Source organism: Bactrocera oleae, chromosome 3 (genome assembly GCF_042242935.1).
Source record: "Bactrocera oleae isolate idBacOlea1 chromosome 3, idBacOlea1, whole genome shotgun sequence".
NCBI lineage: Eukaryota > Metazoa > Arthropoda > Insecta > Diptera > Tephritidae > Bactrocera > Bactrocera oleae.
Window position 1 is genome coordinate 88,962,318 of NC_091537.1, and position 14,465 is coordinate 88,976,782.

General features: G+C 30.2%; 1 protein-coding gene across 1 annotated transcript in view; it reads right to left on the reverse strand.

Moving 5' to 3' along the window:
* Positions 1-14,465, reverse strand: part of LOC106614816 (streptococcal hemagglutinin) — a 411,732-nt gene that overhangs the window by 31,956 nt on the left and 365,311 nt on the right. Inside the window, exons 17-19 of the mRNA XM_070107173.1 lie at positions 13,844-14,026; positions 12,504-12,642; positions 8,561-8,770 (exon numbers count right to left, since the gene is read on the reverse strand). Coding sequence (XP_069963274.1) covers positions 8,561-8,770; positions 12,504-12,642; positions 13,844-14,026 — 532 coding nt within the window. The remainder of the gene's footprint in view (positions 1-8,560; positions 8,771-12,503; positions 12,643-13,843; positions 14,027-14,465) is intronic.

Below are 14,465 nucleotides of genomic sequence, written 5' to 3' on the forward strand. Positions count from 1 at the left end.
AATTCATTAGTCGTTCTTAAGCAGCATTAACTAAGGACTCAGTTGACATTGATGATAAAGACGTATTTCTCCTTTTTTTATTTGAAAGAGTTTCCCCTATTCTCCTAGCAACGCTGTCGCTCTTGTTATTTCTTATCACCCTGAACTTTTTATGTGCAACTTTTTTCGTCATAGAGGGTTGAACACAAACGGTATACTTGAAAAATCCCAGAATTAACGCGTTCAAAAGTATGAGTCTTAATCACAAAGATTGTCATTCGCTTATATTACTTATTCACTTTTACGTAAGCACCAAAAGATAAACATATCTTCGCAGAATTATGGCTTAAGCTGGTGCACGTTAGGGGGGTTAGCGTGTGAAATTGTAATGAAAACCTGCGCGTTTGAAGGTGCGCTCCACCACGGTGATGGGGTGTAGAACTATGTAGGAAGTATGGGGTGTAAGCTTAGAAGCTTTGGCTGCAAAATAATTTAAATTTCCCTATAACATAATTTTTGTTGTTATTGTTAAAACGTTTGTAGGACTGTTTGTTTGTTTTGAGCTAGCAATCCAAAAACAGTTGCACGTTTTGTTGTTATATTGTTGCTGTTTCATATCTTATATTTTATATGACTTTATGAATTTTCGTTTGTGTATTTGTTTGTGTTTGTGTTACTTTGTTGACGCGTAGTGATAAGCTGAAATACTTTTGAATTTTTCACTAAAATAAACTTGAAATCCTTCTAACTTTTTAGTCGAGTTTACGAGTATAGTATTTACAAAGTAAAGATCAACAACTTTGCCAGAGTTATAAGTTGTTGCTTGTGTTTTTGTTGAGGGTGTTTTGAGTGGCAATTAAATTAAAAGAAAGTTATGACGATAGCGCTTTAGGTGGTAACATAAAATTAGAAAAAGGCTACATAAAAGTTGATTTCGAAAAAATATTTTAACTATAATATAAGTTTGAAAGAAACTAGTTAATTTTAGCAAATTTAATTCATTGGCTTTTACTCTGTCCATATTGATTTATTTCTACAGATTGTCTCAAATGTAAAGAGACAGTTTTCATAAAAAAATTTGTGAAAACTAAACACTTCGCATATATTATAGATTGTTAAGCTGAAGGAGAAAGCTTTTCTAGAGCTTTTACTTGTAAGATATCATTCGAAAGCTCACTAGTTGCCGCACAGAGTACACATTGTTAAGGTCCATAAGAAAACTATTTTAGAATTTCCGCCTGTGAGATATTCTTGAAAATTCCGTTAGTTGTCGTGCAAAGTACACATTATTAATCGAAATGTAAAAGCTTTTGTAGAGGTTTTTCCTGTGAGATATTATTTGAAAGCGCGCTAGCTGAAAGAGGGAATTGATATATGCGTTGTTCTACAGCAAAAACTACCTACTATTACTTAAACCTCTAAAGTGACCACCCAATTTAACCGTTAATATTAGGATACTACTAATCTGATGTTTGATCAGTTGTAGCACTTCGATCAAGAAGTTGGAGAAGTTAAGCTTTAATTGTGTAATGTGCGAAACTAATGCAGTTAAATACCAACTCAATATTTGCTATAAATATTTTTTGTTGTTCCAATAGTTTTATATACATTGGGGTGGAGCGAAAAAATGTTTTTTTGTTTTGCTTAGCCTGAGGGTAAAATCTGTAGATTACCAAAAAAAAATTTTTTTTTGTCCAAAAATCCACTCAAAACACCCTCAACAAAATTTTTTTTTTGTCCAAAAATTTTTTTAACTTCTAGAGGCGGCCTACTCACTTTTAAAGTAAAGTTTCAAATTAAAATTTGTATATCGTAAAAGTAGTTAGATAAGTGTACTAGAAGCTGTGGAGAGTCCTCTTTCTGGCCAATTAAAAGTTATCAACTTAAAAATATTTTTTGTGGTCATTGGAGTTTTAAAAAAAAGTCTTAAACGACAACATCATTACATTAAAAAAAGAAGCGTTAAAATAAATTTTGAGTCAAAAACCGTCACATTCGGTAATTTTTATATAAATGTAAAGAGTTTAAATCAAAACTAAATTTTTTTGTTCAAAAAAATTTTAACTCGAAATTTACTTTAAAACTGAGGCCTCTAGATGTTATAAAACATTTTTTTTTGTCCAAAAAAATTTTTTTTTATAATCTACAAATTTTGTCCTCAGGCCAGCAAAAATAAAATTTTTTTTGCTCCACCCAAATATACATGTAATAATACTGCTATTTTTTGACATAAATTCTATCAAGAACCTCAAGTGATGGAGCCAAGAACTTATTCATTAGTTGAAACTGGAAATGTATCCTAAGGATGATCTTACTATCATGCTAGATAGAGGAAAATTTAAATAAAATTAGTATAAGATCGAAGGAATAAGAGCAAAACTACATACCAAGCTATTCAGAAATTAAGCTTTAAGGAATAGCTGAATAAAGCGCTGAATGTCTATGCGCTAAATACCAAAGCGCTGAAAACTGTAATAAAGGTTTGGAAGTTTAAGGTTATAATTAATGAGATATCACCAGTAACTCACTGCAAATCGAAACCATAAACCCTTTTGAAGGTAATCGCGTTCTGAAAATATAAATATAAATATTGGGTTTTCTGATTAAACCATTATTACATCGATTTTTTTTTTATCTCCGAAAAGGGAATATTGAGTTTGCCACGAAGTTTTTTTCAAACAGTAGGAAACGCCGGAGACCCTATGAGGTGTATGTATAATTCGGGCTGAGTCGATTTAGCCGCGATCGGCTGTCTGTCTGTCTGTATAGACGGAAACTAGTCTCCCAGTTTTTGAGATATTAGTCTGAGCTTTTGTACACGTCCTTTTCTTTGTAAGGAGCTCCTCATTTGTCGGAATCTCCGACATCGGATTACTATAGCATATAGCCGCCAAACGAACCGAACGATCAAAATCAAGTTCTTGTATGCAAAACTTTTTTATTTGACCAGATATCTTCACGAAATTTGACATGAGTTATAATCAAAGGCAAAGCTGCAATATTCTAACGTATTGTTTAGATAGTGCTCCGATCTTTTAGATTAGCATATAACTGCCTTACAAACGGACCAAGCAAAATAAAGATAAAGAACAGTTTATACTCTCTTTTAGTATAAGAAACGCAGCTGTGAAGGGTATTTAGCCTCGGTGCAGCCGAAATTAACGTTTTTTTCTAAAAATGTAGCATAAAAATTAACAGCTTTTCAAATGTTTCTATACAAAAATAAACAAGATTTTCTGAATATATTTTCTTTGATTTTTCTGTATGATATACTACAAAATACTACAGTATTCTAAACCTTAAACCTATCCTCACACATAAACTTTTTCAATTTCGATTTAATTTTATTTGTAGTATTTCTTTACTTAATCCACCATATTAAAATTAATTTTAAGTTTTTTGAGTTAAAAGTTTGTAATATTCATTATGCATGTAGCTTGTATCGACTTGCTGCCCCCAATTGCCAATATTTTATGCATATCTTGAAGCGTAAATTCACTTAACCTCTTCATTTAAGCATAAAATGTTTTATTAGCCGACTTTTATGCTGTGTTGCCCATTTTAATCTACATGAAATGCTTTAAGTCTTAACCCAAAATATCCTAAGCTTAATCATAAAAAAAAAATTTGCAAAACTTTAGCTTTGCTTTCTGCTTCCGCTCACTTTATAAGTGTGCTTGAATTTGGAGTTTCCAATTTTTGGTTTTTGGTTTTTGTTTTTATGATTTTCTTTTCTTTTTGTCTTCTTGCTTTCTTGTGACCAGTAAAAAATATTCGTTACAGTTGTTGCTTTTCAATTCGCATTTTCGTGTAAATTCTCAAACGCAAACAAAAACAAGCACGACGCGGTTTATCTGTTTGGGAGCATAAATTTAAAACATATAAAGCTGCTATGCACACACACACCCTTACTATCATAAGCAAGCCACATTGCACTCAAACGCATACATATGCACCAGCAAACAAATACATATGTATATGTTATGTATGTAAACCAATATATCGTTTGTGTTTGAGTTTGGCTTTTTCAACTTGGGAAATATGATTGTTGATTTCCAAAATTTATTCCAAGTTTTTATAAATTCTTGCTTTTTCCTTTTGGTTTACCGAGGGCAAGCACAACGCCATCAGCCAGACATCGTACCAAAAAAAACCACCAAGTTTTTGTCACTGCGGACCATTTTATTTGCTTTTCATTTCTGCGTGTTGTCGTTTGTTATTAATTTGAAATTCAACTCGTGCGTCGGTCCACTCACTGTCCCGCTCCATACGGTATAACTCAAATATGCCACAAGTCTTGCAACACGGCAACCGCACACTTGTTTTGGTGGTCGGTCACACTCGCAATTGTTTCGCTCTGCATTTATTTGCCTTATATATACTTGTATGTTTGTATTTATATAATTTGTTTATATACGTGTATGCATATTGTTGTGTATTGGCATTGTGATTTCCTGTCATGCAACACATTTTATGAGTTAGTAAGCTGCAACACATGCACTATTTATAATACCTTCTGCAAGATAACAGGCTAGATATACTTGCGGTAGAGATATTTTTAGATATATTTGTGTGTATTTACTCTGTAAATATGTATATATGTGCATGCACATATATTTCCTAAATTCTTGATATTCATGATATCCACAGCAGTTATTTGCAAATAATTTTATTTTTTGCGTATTTTTATACTCTTGCTTGGTCTTCTGTTGAGGGTAATAGAAAAATCAACTTCTAAAATTTTGTATATTATAGTGTAATTTCCACTATTGCATACAAAAAACTATCCTCCGAGCATTAATGTACTGAAAAAGTTTCTTTTAAGTATAGTAATCTGAACATAAAACGTTGGAAACTCATCTCTACATACTCTCCTACCATTCGATGCTAATGAAGTCATCGAAAAGCATGCATAGTTAGAAAATGTAGTAAGTATTTTGATTTTTAATAGAGTTGATAGAGGCAAAAGTGTTTAAATCAAATAATTACAAGTCAAAGCTAAACGATTGTGGGCTCCCTATGTCTTAATATTGCGGAAAATAATTGAGTACAATCGTGTACATATTATTTTACGCCTACATATAAATACATCTATATATATATATATACAGGTATATATATTTACGTGTATCATAACTTTGTTCTAAGCTCTAAGTGTTCTTTACAAATATTTACCTCCTTTTGCAAATATATTTGTATATTAAAATAAATACCTATATATTTTGAACTTATATGCTGTAAATAAATATCTGAAGTCTTTATCCAAAATATTTTCGTATTTATAATGTAACAATTATGACGTTTAATTTACTATTTGCAAATTACTTCACCTAACCAACCAAAGGTAATTGATTACTTCTTGGTAAAATACCAAACATTCTCAAGAAGAATATAAAATTCTGTGCGAATATGTAATATTATCTTCTATGTCTATATACTCGTATAACTATGTAATAGAAATATGCTTTTTAAGAGTTTATCTAAATTGAAAATGTGAAATTCCTGGCAAATTCTTTGAAAGAAATTAAAATATATGCACTAAAGAATAAATATTTTTGTATGTATATATATATGCAATTTAAATTAAAAGGAGAGTTATTTTTTTGAAATTACTTATGAAATTAGTGAGAAGTAATTATGTAATTATTGTCACATTTTACTAATTAATATTAATTAAAATTGCGCTAAGCATTTAACTTACAAATAAACTTATTACTTAAGTTTAAAGCCATTATCGAGTGTGATAATTAAACTAAAATAACTTAAATATTTGTACCCATTGTATAGTAACCCAAAAAAACTAAAAACTGTCTACTAGAAGTTATTGCCTATACAATGACCTACGGTCCAAAAAAAAAAATCAAAAGTTCACAGATAGCGTGTTTTTAGAAAAAAAGTTGAACTCAATTATTATTGAGGTAGTTTTTGATCTAAAATCTTAAAATCTTAAATCCTAAAATCTTAAATCTCAAATCTTAAATCTTAAATCTTAAATTTTAAATCTCAAATCTTAAATCTTAAATCTTAAATCTTAAATCTTAAATCTTAAATCTGAAATCTTAAATCTGAAATCTAAATCTTAAACCTTAAATCTTAAATCTTAAATCTAAATCTTAAACCTTAAATCTTAAAATCTTAATTCCGAAATTCTTAAAACCCTAAATATAAAATCTAAAATCTAATATATTAAATCTAATATATATATATAATATAATACATATAATGTTAAGTGTTAAATTTTAAATCTTAAATCTTAAACATTACATCTGAAATTTAAAAACTAAAATCGTAAATCTTAAACCTTAAATCTTAATTCTTAAATTCTCAAAATCTTTCTTCCTTAATCTTAAATCCTAAATCTTAAATTTTAAATCTTAAATCATAAATCTAAAATCTTTAATTTTAAACCTTAAACTTTAAGTCTTAAATCCTAAATCTTAAATCTTAAATCTTAAATCTCATATCTATACTTTAAAATCTCAAATCTAAAATTCAATATCTAAATAATATCTAAGATCTAATATCCAGTATTTAATATCTTATACTTAATATCAAGTATATTTTATCTAACATAGCCAACATTAACAAACTACCCTTTGTATCCATTAAAGTTATTTGTGACAATTTATTAATTTTCTGCTATCTACTACATTTTATTTAATATCGATTTTCAACTATGCAATAAATAAACCGTAATCGTTACCGTTTATACCGAGTTAACCTCAAAAAATCACAAAATTTTGCGTGCTTATATAGCATAAAATTAGCATACATTGACATATTATGTATACATTGACTTCAGTTTTCTCAAATGATTGCCACCAAATAACAAAATTACTCATAATTAGCTACCAGTACGCGCCATGCTGTGCCATTATAAACCGTTTAAAACTTGTTTTATGCATTTTCAAAATGGCCAACGCAGATTTCTGACGCTTCCACGAGCTGTCAACCAGTTATAAGTACGTATATATGTTTATATGTATATGTGAATGTGTGAGTGAATGCATGAGAACGTTAACGCACATTCGAATTTATAGCGCAAAATCAGGTTTATTCAATTTTCATTATTTTAATTGTGCCATTTCCATTGTGTGATTGTATTGGTGAGGGCTGTTTGGATTGCGGAGATTCAAACGACTGAATTGTGGGGGAGATGATGATGAGTTAGTAAGTGCATGTGGGTGTGGGTGCGTGTTGGGGTGTGGGTGCGTGTTGCTCGTTCGACAATTATTCATTTGTGTTTGCTGCTGATTGCGGTCAGTTGTTTAGCAAATTGACGGTGATTAATTTTTATATGATGGTATAAAGTGACTACGTATGAGTTGGTGACTGATGTACATATGTATGTGAAAGCAGCAGCATATAAACAATATCTGATGATTGCACATGCAAATGTGATGGAGAGAAATTATTATAGAAACACTTTTGATATGATTTGTTTGTTGATAATTTTTGCGACATATTTTTGCACGTGGTATTAAAGTAGTTTGTAAATTTTATATAAATTTTTCTTTGTAGTTAGTTTGATATCTAAGTTTACCATTAAGTTCACAGAGACTTCTATAATATTTCTTCCTGCTTTATTTATTGTTTGTTGAGACTTTGAAATGTATTTAATTTAATTTAATTTTAATCTAGACATTAATTTTTCACTAAATACTTATATTATTCCCATTTAAAATCGGTTATCAATTGATGGCCAAAAAATCAAATATCTCCTACATTATATTCGAATTTTTGTCTCTCAATTAATAGCAGTTTTAATACATGCAAATAAATCGCAATTAATTTTAACGCGTTTTGAATATATTTCGAATTTTGTGTTTAAGTTTCATATTTCGCACAACTTTTGCAACAACTTTCAATTTTAATTCCCGCAATGTAAATAATATCTCGTAAATATAATGCGATTACAATATTTACACATTTTCAACTCCCATAAATAATGAGAACGCGCGCTTCTATCGTTTTATGGACATATTTGATTGCAGTTTCAATTAAAAAATTCAAGGGAAATGAAAATTTTATGTTGATTAGTTAACAGATATTAGCGGACAGTTAATATTGAGAGGCGAAATCGATTTCCAACAATTTCAGCAATAGGAAAGGAGTACTAGAATTATTCTCTTAAAAACAAAAAAAAATTCCTGCGAGTAGAGGTAGTCTAATAAACTTTTGATAACCTCGAAAGGTAAGCCTCAAAGTACACTTTAGAGACCTAAAAGCATTTTAAAATTGGTGATAGAGTTGAAAAACTATTTCCCCTGTCCAAGCCGCTGTAGTGTCGAAGCTTTTGGGTCAGCCGGCTTCAGCACGTAAAACTCTAAGCCTGTTTTCCTTGAACTGCATTTCTCAAATCGGCCGAAAATGGGAAGCGACAGCTCGTAAATGAGCGAAAGACGTTAAGACTATATTCAGACCTACTTCCCATATAACATGATTTGAAGTTTCATCTGTTATCGAAACTTTTTTCAGTATTTTTATAACATATAAAATCTTACTAAATATTTGTTTAAGGTTGTAATATTATAAGTGGTTTAAATGTTCAAAAAATCTATTTAGCAGCAAACTTACTTACCTCTGGCAACATTTTCAAGAATCCTAGCAGGAAAATTATCATTATGCTCGATGTGGAGACACAAAATTGCATTTTTAGAAATGTTATCGCGCATTTGCGGTTAAACCAAATTGGCAGAAGTATGAGAAAAGCCGAACAGGACTGCAATAAACCACAAGCGCAGCTGATAATCACGAAGAGTGGGCGTTGTGTGGGCGAAACGGGTTGTGACTGAAAGAAATTGAGAAAAATTACAAAATTTTTGTGAGAGAAATATTTTAAATAAAAACAAAGAGAATCTGAAATGTTTCTTAAACTAAAATATTTTATATATTTAATTGTTATTTTTTAATAATTAATTACTGTTTTACAACAATTATATTAAATTAGCTAAAAAAGTGATTAAGTTTCACACCTTATGTGAAGTTTTAAAGAAAATCGCTTTTTTCATACTCCTGAAGGTTATACCTTTAAAAGTAATAGTACAATAATAATACAATAGTAAAATTTTAAATCGTTATATAAAATAGTTTTTGAGTTACAGCCATCTTTTTAGCACGTTAAATAAATTCAATCAACTTCATCAGTCCATCCAAGATCCATCAGTTTATCGTCAAACGAGTTTTTTCTCAAAATTAAATTTTTAAAATATTCTTGAGTGATTACTTGGAGATAACTGATTCGATCATTAATACATTTTTTTTTCTTGTCCTATATATAGCTCTACATAATCGAACAATTTCTTGTTCTGATTAAAAATCGAATTTTGACCGGTCAAAAATGCCCAATATTTTGAGTAAAACTCAGTTTCACCATTTTATAAGTTTTTTGATTTTTTTTTGTCGTTATATGTACAATATCTTCTAGAAGAAATATTTTTTTTGAGTTTTATGGAGAAGGCTGAAATCATTGCTGCAGTAGAAGAACTATCTTTCAGCGCCGTCGCAGATGCAATGTAACTCTAAAATATTTTAAGAACGTATGTAAATATATTCGAAAAATGAAGAGAACTTTAAAGAGTCGTCGTTTTGCAATACCGATGAAAATCGCTGCAAGAGCTACTTTAATAAGTTATCTTCATATATTTTTCTTGGTGTATTATTTCCAATTTGGGATAACTCACTTAGTAATTCAATTTCGTTCGTTTTCGGTTTTAGGTTATGGTGAAAACAGAATAAAATTTAAATCTGAATTTAAGTAGATAACGTTGTTGTTTTATCACGCATATTCCCACATTATTTTGACCTTTTTGTCGCTGTTTGCGCTACTTTTTATATTTCTGTTGTTGCTTTAAAATTCATAAAACAAATACAAGTCAAAGCCATAAATGTGCATGGCAAGTGTGAGTGTGTGTGGATACGTGAAGTTGAAATTTAAGGAAGCGGAAATAAGCATTAAAATTTATGAGCTTTTATGCCGGCTACTGCCAAGGCTAAGGGCTAAAAAGCGAAAGTAAGTTAGTATGAAGGCCGGTCGCACAACACGCTTACCACACACACCGAGTAAACCAGAACGCAGCTGAGCGAGTGGCGAGTGGGCGAGCGTGTGGCTGTGGCATAGCTGGGCTTAAGCAAATTTGTGTGAGCTGAATTTTTGAGTAGCGCTATTTTATTATTGTTGTTGCTAAGAAAACTGCAACTGAACTCTACTTATGCGGAGGTGTGTGTGGCCGCTTACCAGCTGCAAATACAACATTGCGTTTTTAGTGGCTAAATCAGGAAGTGCTCATAAGCTACACACACACATACGTATATGCACATTATGGCACTTATAAGTACATGCGAGCATTTTAAAATAAAAATCTCTAAAAAGCGAGTTAATATGTCTGTTTTTGCTTGCACTAGTTTAGCGCCAAGCATTACGTGCTTTGGCTTGCCTTGCGACAAAAGGTTGCTCTAGGCCACTTAATAGTTGTGTACATATATGTGTATGTGTACTGCTGCTTAACTGCAATATACACACATACCATTAAGGTACATATATCATGAATTCTGGTGGTAACGAAAGGTCTTGATGCTTTTACTTTTCATTTATATTCAGTTTGCTTTTTTTCTTTACGCTGTGAGTGGTTTAATAATATTATCGTAATGGTGCTAAACTAGTACTGAAAGGGTGGCTCAAAAGATAGTTCGTCCAAACTTTTACGTGAATCCTTTGAAGGACATAATTGCTATTTTGAAATATGTTGTTAGTCTAAATACTATGTTCTATATTTCATGTTTTTTGTTCGTTGTGCCATATATTAATATATGGTGTAATACAAAATTCTATGTTCTATATTGTAAATGTTTTCTATTTCTATATCCAATATTGAGGTAAATAATTGCCATTTTAGAATATGACGTAATTCGAAATTCTATGTTTTATGTTAGATGTTCTATGCACTATATTCTACTTTTAGGTATATAATCGTTATATTTTTATATAATGTAATTCAAAGTTCGATGTTCTATATTCTATGGTGTAAATCAAAATTTTACGCTCTATAATCTATATTTTCAGTTCGATGTTCTAGGTTATGTATGTTATATTCCTTGTTATTCTAATTCTATATGCTATGCTTTAGATTTTAAATTCTACTCAAAAAATTATTACTTTTTCTATGGTATGTGCATATTGTATCTTATATATTTTCTATGGTATATACTATATTATTAATTTTGTGTTTTATACTTAATACTCTAAGTTCTGTGTTTAACCCCTAAATTTCAGTTGGGCAGTTTTCAAAACTTTTAGCTTGCCGAACTCACATTAAGTTATTACAGAAATGTATAACGTTCTATATTTTATAATATATAATCCATGTTTATCTTTTTTACGTCATATTCTACACTCTATGTTTTAAATTCCACAAAAAAATTTTTATACTCAACATTCGATATTCTATATTCCATATTATATATCTTATATTGTATGTTATATCTTATACACTTTGTCCTATATCCTATGTTCTGCATTCCAAATTCTGCATAATACAATACACTCTGTATTCTTTATAGCATGTTATTTATTATTTCTTCTATGTTCTCCTTGTCTTATATTACATTATTGGTTTTGACATACTCAATATGATATGCCCTCTACTTAACCCTTGAATTTCAATTGATTACTTTTCATAATACTCAGCTTACTGAACTTACATTAAAGGCGTCCAAAATTTTCTAACACCTACAACCACAAAAAATACCTCATATTTATCTTTTTTTCAAGAAGTAAATTTTTGTTCTTCACTTTCTCATGTTTACCCACAAGCTTCCAAATGTAGTCATTAAATTTCTAGTTGAGTGTGTGTCCTTGACAACAAAAACGTGGCAGCCAATGTTACGTGGCAACCACTTTTAACCACTTTAGCCCCCAAACTCAAACTACTTCGGTGTGTGCGGGAGTAACAACCGGAAGATTTCTGGTTGCCAGAGCTGTTGTAAACGTGGGTTAACTGGAAGGGGCAGTACACCGCAAAACCGTTGTTACTTTTATCATAATTTCAGCTCAGGCTCCGTAATTTTTATCTGTAATTTATGTTGGTTTTCTTTTCGGATTTAATTTCTTTTCCTTTTAGCACCTTTTTTCTGCTTGTGTGGCTTTTTTTTTTTGTCCTAATTTGTGTTGTTCATCTTTAACCTAAATTTTTGGTCTAATTCTCCATGCTTTATGTTTATACATATTTGCGTGTTAATGTGCTGTAAGTCAGCATTGACTACTTATGTATCAGAGTTATATATAATATATACCTATATATTATCGTTTAGTAATTTTTTTTGGAACACCAGAACAAAATATAGTATTTTCTATTTATTAAATTAACATAAACATCTCTCCTCCGTTTCTATGTATCTTCTATTTGTCCTCATATTTTTTCCCCAAAATCCTCTTGCTCATAATAACTTTCGGTAAACACTTTCTTATGTTCCTTTGTTTGCTCGTCTTCTTAAATAAATTATCATGTCTTACTTTAGTTACTTACATTGTTATTACGTTTCGTAAGCATGACTACGTATGTGCCGGACAATGGACATATACAGCGCGTTATATTTGTCATCAGATGCTTGGTGATACATAAATCCGAGCGCCAAGTTGACTCAAAGGAAGCTTTGTAGTCATGTCTGTAAATAGTAGAATGACAAAAAAAATTATTATGTGTACTCATATTAATCAAATTTCTCGCATATACAACAAAAGAAAATCGCATAAGTGAAATGAAATCACAAACTATTGCAAAAATATTGTACACATTGAGACTTCCTGCGCGTATCGTACAGAACAAATTCAATTAGGAGAGGAATATGCAACTGTTTATTGGGTATGTATACTACTAGAAGGTATCTTAAGTATAATTCATGGGTACCAATGTCGTTTAATTATATTTATTTAGTCAATTTGCTTACTAAAAGACTAAAAACAGGTCTAGTTTAGTTTAATACTCGTACTTTAATATATATTTGCTCTACGAATTCAATATGATATATTTGAAAATATTCTCCGTGAAGTTGATTTGGGCAGTACTTTTGAGATATGAGCTCATTTTTAAGAATTTTTTAACATAGAGTAATCGGGTCCCAAAATTTTAAACGCACTTTTATCGAAAGGTGTCTTCAGAGTCTGTGAAGAAAATTTTATTCCAAACGGCGATCGACTTGAAATTCTCACAAAACCATATCACTTGAGAAATATCGAAGAATTGTTTTTAGAAGCCACCATTTCGGCAAAAATCAAACTAGTCATTCGATCATTATCTGTACTTATCTATAGCAATAATATTTTTTTTGGAATTTTTAACTTGAAATAATTTTAAGCAGGAAAGTCTGCTTCACCTCTAGCCAATTTTTTTCGAAGGACCACCTGGAGACTGGCTACGAGATCAAGTAAATACAAAATTTTTCTAAATAAATCAACGATTATTAAAGTACATTAAGTTCTGTAAATGTAAATTACTTTTATTGCTTATAAAATAAAATGTGCTTTCCAAAAACAAATAAAAAAAAAATTTACAAAATTTCCACGCATGTTTTTTACAAGAATGTGGATATAACTATTTTAGTCGGTTTCGATTTATGTCATATTGTGATATCAATATATATTTTTCCATACTCATAATCCTTTAAATTTTTGAATTTTTTATTGAAAAAAGTTTTAAAGGATGGCTATATTTGTTAAAAATATGTTCAACTAAAACCCTTCCTAATCTTTAATGCGATACCCATATTTTAATAATGTTTTTCTTTGTAGCTGTATATTACTGTATATTAAAATATAAATCTTAAATTGCCGGCAACTGAAATAAATTTTTAATGTTACATAACTTACCCACACACGGCCACCCAATCGCCATCCTTTGGTGCAACTTCGTGCTGAAATATGATCTCCACATGGCCGGCCTCGAATGGTAAATCGAATGGTTCTCGTAAATTATCGTTGGAGCGGTTCGATTGGAAGAGCCATGTTTGTAGTATGCGTGAAGCCAGAATGTAATCGGACTCTTTGGGGTCACTGTAGGGCAAATTGAGGAAAAGGACGTGTTTTAATAAAAGCATATGTTTCAAATAAATATTTCTAATGTTGTAAATTCATGTTCTATTTGGTGTGGTGCAATTTACGTGCAGTATTTCAATATATTTAAAATTTGTCTTTACTTGTCATTGCACTGTCCATATACGAGTATATGAGTACGATATTTATAAATTGATGTCGTTGGTATATATCGGAAATATTCGGGTATTGTATCTAAAATTTTAATTTTAAAATATTTCAAGAATTTGTGTCATGAAGCTTTTTTAATGTTAATAGTTTCGGTTAACAATTTTTAAGTCCATAGCACAATATTTTACGTATATATAATGAATATATAATTTTTTTGTTGCAAAATATATTTGTACTATTTACAAAATGCGAAATTCTCTAGATAATTTTTTTATTTGGTCTTTCTTTG